This window comes from Nicotiana attenuata, chromosome 2 (genome assembly GCF_001879085.1).
Source record: "Nicotiana attenuata strain UT chromosome 2, NIATTr2, whole genome shotgun sequence".
Lineage (NCBI taxonomy): Eukaryota > Viridiplantae > Streptophyta > Magnoliopsida > Solanales > Solanaceae > Nicotiana > Nicotiana attenuata.
The window spans coordinates 90642973-90655703 of NC_031990.1; the positions used below are offsets into that span (position 1 = coordinate 90642973).

The 12731-nt window shown below is 39.0% G+C and overlaps 1 protein-coding gene across 1 annotated transcript; it reads right to left on the reverse strand.

Moving 5' to 3' along the window:
* On the reverse strand, positions 8746–11476 carry LOC109223075 (xyloglucan endotransglucosylase/hydrolase protein 2). Its single transcript, XM_019387334.1, has 4 exons — positions 11265–11476; positions 10519–10619; positions 10165–10358; positions 8746–9182 (listed from the first exon to the last, which is right to left on the reverse strand). Exons 1-4 carry the CDS (start codon positions 11440–11442, stop codon positions 8801–8803), a joined length of 855 nt encoding a protein of 284 aa, XP_019242879.1. The 5' UTR covers positions 11443–11476; the 3' UTR covers positions 8746–8800.

A 12731-nucleotide genomic window follows, 5' to 3' on the forward strand; every position in this document is an offset into this window, starting at 1 on the left:
ATATGGGGATAACAGCTCCGCATATCAGACTCAGACTCCCAGGTCGATGCCTCAGGAGGCTGACCTCTCCACTGAACACGAACAGAAGGAAAACTCTTCGATCTCAACTTACGAATCTGCCGGTCTAGAATAGCTATCGGCTCCTCCTCATAAGACAAGTCCTTGTCCAACTGGACAGTGCTGAAATCTAACACGTGGGATGGATCGCCGTGATATTTTCGAAGCATGGACACATTAAACACTGGATGCACGGCTGATAAGCTCGGCGGGAAAGCAAGTCTATAAGCCACCTCTCCCACTCGATCAAGAGTCTCAAACGGGCCAATGAACCTAGGGCTGAGCTTGCCCTTCTTCCTAAATCTCATCACGCCCTTCAAAGGCGACACTCGAAGCAATACCCGCTCACCGACCATAAAAGCCACGTCTCGAACCTTGCGGTCTGCATAACTCTTTTGCCTGTACTGAGCTGTACGAAGCCTATCCTGAATAATCCTGACCTTGTCCAAGGCATCCTGAACCAGATCCGTACCCAACAACCGAGCCTCTCCCGGCTCAAACCATCCAACCGGAGACCGACACCGCCTACCATATAAAGCCTCATAAGGAGCCATCTGGATACTCGACTGGTAGCTGTTATTGTAGGCAAACTCTACTCAAGGCAAAAACTGATCCCACGAGCCTCCAAAGTCAATGACACAAGCTCGGAGCATATCTTCCAAAATCTGAATAGTCCGCTCGGACTGCCCGTCCGCCTGGGGATGAAATGTTGTGCTCAACTCAACCCGTGTGCCCAACTCTCGCTGAACTGCTCTCCAAAAATGCGAGGTAAACTGCGTACCTCGGTCCGAAATGATAGACACGGGCACACCATGAGGGCGAACAATCTCACGGATATAGATCTCAGCTAACCTCTCTGAAGAATAGGAGACTGCCACAGGAATGAAATGTGCTGACTTGGTCAGCCTATCAACAATGACCCATACTGCGTCGAACTTTCTGCGAGTCTGTGGGAGTCCAACAACGAAATCCATAGTGATCCGCTCACTCTTCCACTCGGGAAGCTCAATCCTCTGAAATGAACCATCGGGCCTCTGATGCTCGTACTTAACCTGCTGACAATTCAAACATTGAGCCACATACGCAACGATATCCTTCTTCATTCTCCTCCATCAATAATGCTGCCGCAAATCCTGATAAAATCAACTCTCGGAGNACGAAGCCTATCCTGAATAATCCTGACCTTGTCCAAGGCATCCTGAACCAGATCCATACCCAACAACCGAGCCTCTCCCGGCTCAAACCATCCAATCGGAGACCGACACCGCCTACCATATAAAGCCTCATAAGGAGCCATCTGGATACTCGACTGGTAGCTGTTGTTGTAGGCAAACTCTGCTAAAGGCTAAAACTGATCCCACGAGCCTCCAAAGTCAATGACACAAGCTCGGAGCATATCCTCCAAAATCTGAATAGTCCGCTCGGATTGATCGTCCGTCTGGGGATAAAATGCTGTGCTCAACTCAACTCGTGTGCCCAACTCTCGCTGAACTACTCTCCAGAAATGCGAGGTAAACTGCGTACCCCGATCCGAAATGATAGATACGGGCACACCATGAAGGCGAACAATCTCCCGAATATAGATCTCAGCTAACCTCTCGGATGAATAGGAGACTGCCATAGGAATGAAATGCGCTGACTTCCTACTCAAGCATCGGCCACCACATTGGCCTTTCTCGGATGAATTAAAATGGTGATATCATAATCCTTCAACAAATCCAACCACCTCCTCTGCCTCAAATTCAACTCCTTTTGCTTGAACAAATACTGAAGACTCTTGTGATCCGTGAACACCTCACATGCCATGCCATACAGATAATGCCTCCAAATCTTCAATGCGTGAACTATGGTTGCCAACTCCAAATCATGAACCGGATAGTTCTTCTCATGAATCTTCAACTGCCTTGAAGCATAGGCAATAGCCTTGCCATCCTACATCAACACTGCACCAAGTCCAATACGAGATGCATCACAATAAACTGTATAAGGCCCGGAACCTGTGGGCAAAACCAACACCGGTGCCGTAGTCAGAGCTATCTTGAGCTTCTGAAAGCTCGCCTCACACTCGTCCGACCATCTGAACTGGGCACCCTTTTGGGTCAACCTGGTCATCGGGGCTACAATAGATGAATACCCCTCCACGAACCGACGATAGTGGCCTGCCAATCCCAAGAAACTCCGAATCTCTGTAGCTGATGCTGGTCTAGGCTAGTTCTTGACTGCCTCAATCTCCTTCGGATCAACCTGAATACCCTCTGCTGACACAACATGACCCAGGAATGCAAATGAACTCAATCAGAACTCACACTTCGAGAACTTATCATATAAATGACTATCCTTCACGGTCTGAAGAACCAATCCAAGATGCTGCTCTTGCTCCTCCCGGCTGCGGGAACATATCAAAATGTCGTCAATGAAGACTATCACAAATGAATCCAAATAAGGCCTGAACACCCGGTTCATCAAATCCATAAAAGCTGCTGGGGCAATTGTCAACCCGAATGACATCACCAAGAACTCATAATGCCCGTACCGAGTGCAGAAAGCTGTCTTAGGGACATCGGATGCCCTAATCCTCAACTGATGGTAGCCAAATCTCAAGTCAATCTTGGAAAATACCTTGGCACCCTGAAGCTGATCGAACAAATCATCAATCCTCGGCAGCGGATACTTATTCTTGATTGTAACCTTGTTCAATTGCCGGTAATCAATACACATTCTCATTGACCCATCCTTCTTCTTAACAAATAACACCGGCGCACCCCAAGGCGAAACACTGGGTCTAATGAAACCCTTCTCAAGCAAGTCTTGCAACTGCTTATTTAACTCTTTCAACTCAGGCGGGGCTATACGATACATCGGAATAGAAATGGGCTGAGTGCCCGGAGCCAAATCAATGCAGAAATCAATATCCCTGTTGGGTGGCATACCCGGTAGGTCAAAGGGAAAACATCAGGAAACTCACGATCAACGGGCACAGAATCAATAGAAGGGACCTCAGCACTAGAATCACGAACATATGCCAAATAGGCCAAACACCCCTTCTCGACCATACGTCGAGCCTTCACATAAGAGATAACACTATGGGTAGAATGACCAGGAGTCCCTCTCCACTCTAAACGAGGCATACCCGGTAAAACTAAGATCACAGTCTTGGCATGACAGTCCAAGATAGAGTGGTAAGGTGATAACCAGTCCATCCCCAATATAAAATCGAAATCATCCATGTCTAGAAGAAGCAAATCTACACGAGTCTCAAGACCTCCAATAACCACTATACATGAACAATGGACGCGATCCACCACAATAGAATCACCCACCGGCGTAGACACATAAACGGGGGCACTCAAAGAACCACTAGGCATGACCAGATGCGGCGCAAAATAAATCGAAGCTTCTCTACTACAAACCAGAACAGTACCCGCACCTCCACCTCTAATACCTTTACCTCCACCTCTAGCATCTCTACCTCCACCTCTAATACCTCTACCTCCACCTCTAGCTAACTGTGCGGGTTGGACGAGTCCCTCAATGAACCTCCTCACTCTCTCTCACGGTGGGAAGTATGATAAGAGCATTACGAGCCAAGTCGATGAATCTGATCTCGTACTGAGTAACAGTCATAGAACCCTGCTGGGGACGCTCAAACTGCCTCCGATAGACCTCTCTCTGAGTGATAGGGAGAAACTTCTCCAGAAATAGCTGCGTGAACTGTTCTCAAGTCAAAGCTGGTGACCTAACTGGTATAGCCAATCAAAAATCTCTCCAACAAGTCTTGGCGGATCCAGACAAGTGAAAGGTAGCAAAATCGACCCCATTGGTCTCCACGATCCCCATGTTCCTGAGAACCTCATGACAACTGTCTAGATAATTCTGGGGATCCTCAGTAGATGCACCGCTGAATGTAGTAGTGAAGAGCTTGATGAAACTTATCCAACCTCCACAAAGCCTCCGAAGACGTAGCTGATCTATCACTGGTCTGTGCTGCTGCTCAGCTGAAGAAGCGGTACATGACCTCGGCATTCGCGAAGGGACAAGAGTAGAGGTTTCAATTTAGCATTGAGAGAACAAAATCGCACGACAGGGAAGAATAGAAGTGGAACTTTTCCTAACTCTGTAGCCTCTGGGGGATAAATACAGACGTCTCCGTACCGATCCCTCAAACTCTACTAAGCTTGTCTGTGAACTGTGAGACCCGTGTAACCTAGAGCTCTGATACCAACTTGTCACGACCCGGATTTTTCCACCCTCGGGAGTCGTGATGGCGCCTACTAACGAGAGCTAGGCAAGCCAATCCTTAGCTACTTACTTCATTATCACTTTGCTTCTTTTAACAAATATAAGGCGATAACATGAAAACAACCGTTTGAATTTCGACTACCCAAAACTGGTGTAACAGTTTCACAGACGGTCTAAGAGTACTACAAATAAAGGTCAGAAAGAATTAAATACAACACTGTCTCTGGAAATACATGTAAGAAACAGGAAAGTCGATAGAGAGAGAGAGACGCCAGGCCTGCGAACCCGTGCAAGGCTACCTCGGAGTCTCGGTGGACTGAAGGCTGGCTCTCGAGCTACTACTGCTGTCCAGGACCTGGATCTATGCAAAAGAGCACAGAGTGTAGTATCAACACAACCGACCCCATGTGCTGGTAAGTGCCTAGCCTAATCTCGGCGAAGTAGTGACGAGGCTAGACCAGACTACCACATAAACCTGTGCAGTTGTATAATATACGGCAGAGAGTAAAGTAGAAATAACAAATAAAGGTGGGAGGGGGAAACATGCTTCGAGAAATAACAAATAAAACAAAATCTCAAGAGAATTATCAGGAAACCAAAATTCAACTTCTAACAAGGATAAGGAAAACAAAGGCAGATTTCACTCTCGGTTCACAACTCGTTGCAGGCGCGCAACCCGATCCCATTTCTCATATCTTGTGGTGGGCGTACCACCCGCTCCCATTTCATTATATTTTGTGGTAGGCGTACCACCCGCTCCCATTTCATATATTAACTGTTCTTCCAAATGAAATTACTCCAACAAACGCAATAATTAATACGAATTCATAAGACAATAAAGTACACAATAATTATGACTCAACGAGGAAAATAAGTAATGACAAGTAGCAATTAATTATGGACTTTAAGGAGCAAATAGGCAATTTAATATTTAGTATGCTAAATATCAAGTAGCAATTAAGTCACATAAACATGTAGCAATTATAGCATAAATTCAAGGCATAATGTTGCGCAAGGATACCTCCAGCCAATAATAACAAGTAACACAATAAAGGAAAATGCCAACATAAAGAATCACAGTAATAGTGGAATAAGACAATTAATGCACTTGAACCGATAACACCAAGAAAATCAGTAAATAAAAGTAAAGGACAACAAAAATCAATTATCAGCAAGAATAAGGAAAATCAAAGACAAGTGCACGGCATCACCCTTCGTGCTTTTACTCTCGTCCTCACCAAGCAATAATATAATGAAAACGTGCACGGCATCACCCTTCGTGCTTTTACTCTCTTTCCTCACCAAAGCAATTAGAATAATAAAATGTGCACGGCATCACCCTTCGTGTTTTTACTCTCTTTCCTCACATATAATCAATAGAATTTGCACGGAATGGTACATCGTGCGGCACGACATCACCCTTCGTGCTTTACACTCTTTCCTCACAATAGCAAACAATGCACGGCATCACCCTTCGTGCTTTAACACTCTTCCTCACCCAAACAATAATCACAATCAAGGGCAAGGGAAATAAACAAGAACATATAGGAATCCCGACAAGGGAACAACGATTTAACAATTAAATCCCGGCAAGGGAGCAACAAGTAAATAATTAAATCCAGGCAAGGGAACATTTCAATAACTCTTTCTCTATCTTTTACTTGTACTTCATAACTCACTTTACCACTTGAGCCAATGCTTCAAAGGGTTAAATCATCTCATATACTTTCACAATTCATATACAACTCGAGCCAACGCTCCTCAATGTTCATAGGTCACAATTATTTCCACAAACTTTATACAACAATTAGAAATCTTCACCAAGGCATGAATAATACAACAAAATCATGAAAATCACAATATAAGACTCACAGTCATACTTGACACCAACGTATAGATACTCGTCACCATGCCTATACGTCGTACTCAACAATTATCACATAGCAAATAGGACTCAACTCCTAATCCCTCAAGCTAAGGTTAGACCAAACACTTACCTCGATGTCACGAACACAATTTATGATCCATTTATAACTTTACCCCTTGATTCGACCACCAATTCGCTCGTATCTAGTCACAAGTTACTTAATACATCAATAAACGCTAAATGAATCAATTTGAATGCATGAAAATGAATTTTCCAAAGTTTTACCCAAAAAGTCAAAAATCGCCTCCGGGCCCACATGGTCAAAACCCGAGGTTCGAACCGAAACCCGATTACCCATTCCCCCACTAACCCAAGTATATAATTTGTTTTGAAATCGGACCTCAAATCGAGGTCCAAATCATCATTTTTTGAAAAGCCTAGGTTCTACCCAAAACACCCAATTTCCCCCATGAAAATCTTTGATTTTAAGTTGAAATCATGTTAAAAGATGATAAGAATTAAAGAAAGTTGGTTAAAAATGACTTACAATTGATTTGGAGAAGAAGGAATTCTTGAAAAATCGCCTAAGTGTGTTTGTGTTTGAGAGAATATGAAAAATGGGGTTTAAAATCGGCTAAGTGTAAAATTGCAGGTCTCAGATGTGGGAATTGCGAACAGGGGTTCGCAATTGCGAACCAACCTCTGCTGGCTTGAGAATTGCGAAAAAAAATTTGGGAAATGCGAACCGGGAATTGCGAAAAAAGTTTGGGAAATGCGAACAAGCCTGGGAATTGCGAAATTTTTTTGGGAAATGCGAATCTGGGAATCGCGAAGAAAGTTTGGGAAATGCGAACAAGCCTGGTAATTGCGAAAAATGTTTGGGAAATGTGAACCTGGGAATTGCGAAGAAAGTTTGGGAAATGCGAACAAGCCTGGTAATTGCGAAAAATATTTGGGAAATGCGAACCTGGGAATTGCGAAGAAAGTTTGGGAAATGCGAAGTCTGCAGGCCTGCAATTCCTAAAGTCCAAAATTTCACCCCGTGGCCTATCCAAAACCCACCCGAGCCATCGGGGCTCCAAACCAAATATACACACAACCTCAAAAATATCCTACGGACTTATTCTGTACTCAAATCACCAAAATAACATCATGAACACCGAATTAAACCTCAAGATCAATGAAATTTCTCAAAACTTCTTTAAACATCAAATTTGCCTTTAAGGTCCAAATCACGTCAAACGACGTCCGTTTTCAACCAAATTTCACAGGAATGACTTAAACCATATATAAGACCTGTACCGGGCGCCGGAACCAAAATACGGGCCCGATACCAACACGTTCTAATCAATTTTGCATTTCAAATTTTCTTAAACAATTTCAGAAAACAATTTTACAAAAAAATTCATTTCTCGGGCTTGGGTCCTCGGAATTCGATTCCGGGCATACGCCCAAGTCCCATATTTTCCTACGGACCCTCCGGGACCGTCAAATCACGAGTCCGGGTCCGTTTACCCGAAACGTTGACCGAAGTCAAATTAACTCATTTTATAGCCAAATTTTACCATTTTTCACAGATTTTCATATTTAAGCTTTTCGGCTACGCGCCTGGACTGTGCACGCATATCGAGGTGATGCTAAAAGAGGTTTTCAAGGCCTCGGAAATACAGATTTTAATTTAAAGCAAGTGATGACCTTTTGGGTCATCACACTTTTCTTCGTTTCTTATTACTCTTTAATAACAAGCCTAATCACTTCGAGTACTTTTTTCATAATGTTATGATTTCGTTTTTCCTTTTTTAGTATACTAATATTATATGAACTCCAGTTTGTAATTTTATTTATATATTTTTTTGCGTGCATGCATATAATAAAGTTGACATAATGCGATATTACCTACTTTGTTATTTTCTCAACAATTAATAGTATTTTTCATACATGTAACTTGCTAGCACATATATTTCTACCTATATTATTGCTTTTATATACTTCTATTTTATATTGATTAAAATTTTTAATATATATTACTTTATGTTTTATAATTTAATTACATAAAAATAGGACATTAACTAAATTCTTTTGTAATATATATTCAAAATTCCTCTTTTTTAAAATAATGCTAGTTGTAAAGTAAATATTTACTGTCCTTTATCGTAATGTGACACTCAAAAGTACTTTTTGAAAAGATTGGTCAAACATTGCTTATCAAATATCGCAAAAAGCATTTCTCAAACAAATTGGTCAAACATAAAATGTTAATCTCTAAAAGTACTTTTTCGAAAACGTAATTTTGAACAAAAGTACTTTTTAAAATAAGTAATTTTTGGCAGCTTGGCTATTTGGCCATGAAAATTTGTTTACTTTTCCTCGAAATTCTTTTACTTTCTTTTTTTGGAATCAGTGTTTGACCATAAATATTTTAATTTTCACTTGAAGATGAATTTTTGAATTTTTCAAAAATTTTAAAAACTCCAAAAAAATTATTTTTCAAAATTTTCACTCAGATCATCCACAAAAATTCAAAAACAACCTAAAATTATATTCATGTCCAAACAGAACTCTAGTTCAAATACCATTTTCACTTGAAAAAAAAATTAAAGTATTTATTATAGGTGCATGTACTATTTTTCTATACAATTATGAAAAACATTCTGGGGGTGGAGTAGAAAACCTAGACTTATCAACACAATAATCATAAGTCATATACTTGGCTTTAACTTCTTCATATTTTTTTCTTTGTTTAGAACTCAACTTCCAATATTTTTTTTGGTTCCACCAAAAATTAGGAGAATTGCAATTAGTATTAATGGAACTAATTGGGCAGCCAATAATATTGAAATCTTGGAAATGAGATTTGAAAGGTGCAAATGACCAATTGGTCTTTGTTAATCCTCCATCTGTTGCCCAATTATCTCCATCCCATATTGTAGCTAATATTTGCATTGGTTTTGATGGGTAATTCACTCCAATATTTGCCTTGTTTTTGAACACCCTAAATGGTATATTGTCCACAAAAAACCTGAAACATATTGCAAAAGAAAACATAAAAAATCAGACTCATGAAATTTTAACTTGTCTTTTGTTTCAGGAAATTTATCTTATTTCTACTAATAACTTATAGATGAACTTTTGCATATCAGTGCAATTTAATCAACCTATTTTAGTAGGTTATTTACCTTATTTTTTCAGGTTACTAGATTATTAGTTCTATACACTATGAGCAGTTTATCTTTATTACTACTAGATTATTAGTTCTATACATGACTATGGTAAAAGAAGATTCAATTAGGTGTTTTTTTCTCATGTGTCAAAATTTTAATAGATAGAGTTATTCAATGCTTGTGCTGGCGGAAAACAATAAAAACACAGTGAAATAGCACAAATCAAATTGGTTGGACACCACTGTTATAAAAAAACATGAATATATCACTTTAAATAGTACATAAATATGGGAAACCTTATAAGTAGCTCAGTAAGATCAGTTGATTGACTACCTCAATTTTTACCTTGTTGGTGAGGACTCGATTTTCCACCTTCTAATCTCCTCCCCATTCCCCTTATCCTACCCCTAGGGCCGCAGTGTCACTGGATACTGCTTCGTCGGATTCTTTTAATATATATGTATAAGAAAAATAAAAATATTTAGAATAAATATAAAAATGACACTGATTATCGTTATAGTAATTTGTTCATCAGTCCACTTTTTAAAATTATGATACCGCTTATGAAATATTTTGTGTACGCCGCTACGGCTACCCCTATGTAAAAAAAGAAAAAATAGCAGTCCGGTGCACTAAGCTCCCACTATGCGCGGGGTCCGGGGAAGGGCCGGACCACAAAGGTCTATCGTACGGAGCCATACCCTACATTTCTGTAAGAAGTTGTTTCCACGGCTCGAACCGGTGACCTCCTGGTCACATGGCAACAACTTTACCCGTTACGCCAAGGCTACCCGCCTACCCCTATGTAAAAAAAAAAAAAGCTGTACATAATTGTCTTACACTATCTGATGCTGGTTCCATAGGATTTTATAGTTGTGAAAATCTGCAGTTGGATCAAACCAAAGATGCATCCTTTGCTCTCTGTTTCCTTGGCCATTTGCAAATACGTTCGTCTGCAACGTATATGGTTTACCTTCTCTATTGCCCAAAAACTCGAAATCTACCTCATCATGATTCTTTGTATTTGATCTTAACTGCAACCATAATTAAAGTTACTTAATTTTAACTTATATACAGTGACAATACAATTATTTTTACACTATCGATGGATTTCATATATGAAAAAGTTTTTTTAAAATTATCAGCGTATAGAAGTTGAAACACAATTTAGTTGTTAATATTAATTATACTTACATAAAAAGCAGTCACGACTCCTGCAGAGTCTCTATCTGGTAGCTTTATTCTCATGTGAAAGAAGCCTGAACCATAATTCGCCTTGGATCCAAAGCCAGATCCTATAATTCAACAAATAATTTTGCATAATATAAAAAAATACATAAACAAAGAATAACTTAATTAGTGTTCGTTTGGTTTGGAAACAAGTTATCCTAGAATTAATTATAGCAAGATTAGTTATTCCGGGATTGTTATTCCACCCTCCAACATGGATAAAAATAATATTATAACTCCGGGATAACTAAACTTATCTCAAATTTAATCCCGGGATTAAATATCCCTTATCCACCGTACCAAATGAGCCCTTAATGTACGCCATGCATATACAAATATAAAAATAAAGTTGATCATGAATGAAAATACTTCTTTATTTTCTTCGTTTTTTTCTTTTTTGGACTATTGGTGATATGTGTTGAAAAACAAAATTAAGTAATTAAAATTATTTTTTTAAGAGTTTAAATTTTTAGTACATGAGATGGTCACACAGTTCAAGTACACACAAGACTCGTTCATTTCTTATAGCTAACGTCTATTTATAAAAAAATAATTTTCACGATTTAACCAAAAAAAAAAAGATCGGTCCGCATGTTAGAGACATGTACAAGACATAATTAAGCAATTAAAAACGTGTTCTTTCTAACAGCTTAATATATATATATATATATATATATATATATATATATATATATATATATATATATTACCAGAGGTTTTGTCCATTGAAATCTGAAGTTCTCTTCCTCTGTTGAAGGACACAACATGTTCATTTCCAAACAGAATATGATAGTTGACATTAAAAGGCAAGTCTTTGGCTCTACTGGCAAAAGCCCCTATAACTAGGGGAAAAGCAAAAAGACAGACAAGATTTAGAGAAAAACGCATATTTGGAAGAATATTACTCTATTCTTGATCAATATCAAAAAAATTATGATTGTGAGTTTAACAAGAGAAAGCTTTGGTTATATAGAGTTTTTTGAAAAGCTTCTAAAAAAAGGGCGCACTATGCTCCCGCTATGTGCGGGGTCCGGGAAATTAAAGGGTCGAATCACAAGGGTCTATTGTACGGAGCCTTACCCTACATTTGTGCAAGAGGATATTTCCATGGCTCGAACCCGTGATCTCCTGGTCATATGGCAGCAACTTTATCAGTTACGCCAAGGCTCCCCTTCTGAAAAGCTTCTAATAGACGAATATAATTCTTTTTACAAAACTAGAAAAGTAAAAGGAAATTAATAAAACTCACTCTAAATATTTCTTTTTTTTTCACCCGGTATTCCGTACTCGCATTGGATTTGCACGGCGCTGTAAGACCTATTAAAGGGGAAGAGGTCCCTACTAGAATTTTTGAAGAATTAACCTAAATAGCCTTCCACCCAACCACTTACAGCAAAATAGCTGACGATATATAATATATGTATAATCCATATATAATATATGTATAACCGTTAATAATCAGTGTATAATCTATGTGTACTGGCTAAAAAAATAAAAACAGTGAATCCAAGTGGCTATTTATGTAAAAATCACGGAACTTTTTTATAATTTATACCCGACGTCTCTGTTAAGGATGGAGAATCCTATCCATCTTGTCACGACCTTTGGTGGTTACTTGAAATACTTCAACAAAGAATACCAAAAGGAAAGAAGAAAAGAAATGAAATGAGGAGATAAATAAGGGCTAAATTATGGCCTAAAACCTTTCCTTTAGGCATACGTATACCATACTAATTAGGACATAGTACTTACATCATTAATCTTGGAAATAAGCTTCAAAGACATATTAAAATGATAAAGAAAGGAGATTAGGCCAACTAATTATGGGAATTGAACAAACTAATTTTGAATGATGCGAAAATGCCTCAAAACAGTAACCACGTTTAGGACTAAATTTATATACATGACAATATAACTAATTTTTATCAGTGTATTTTAACACGTTGTATAGGTTATGTTTTTATTTTTAAGGTTACTAATCTCGCTTACTATGGACATTTACATTCTAGTTATGCTTTAGGTGATCTGAAAACTGTAAAAACTCTTTGCAATGCCCGTCAAATAAAAGTTGAATCTCCAGGGTTTTGGAATTTTTATACAAATAGCTGGTCGAGTTTACTATTTATTCCTGTGCGATATATATTGACTATATACCATTATATACATGCTATATATAT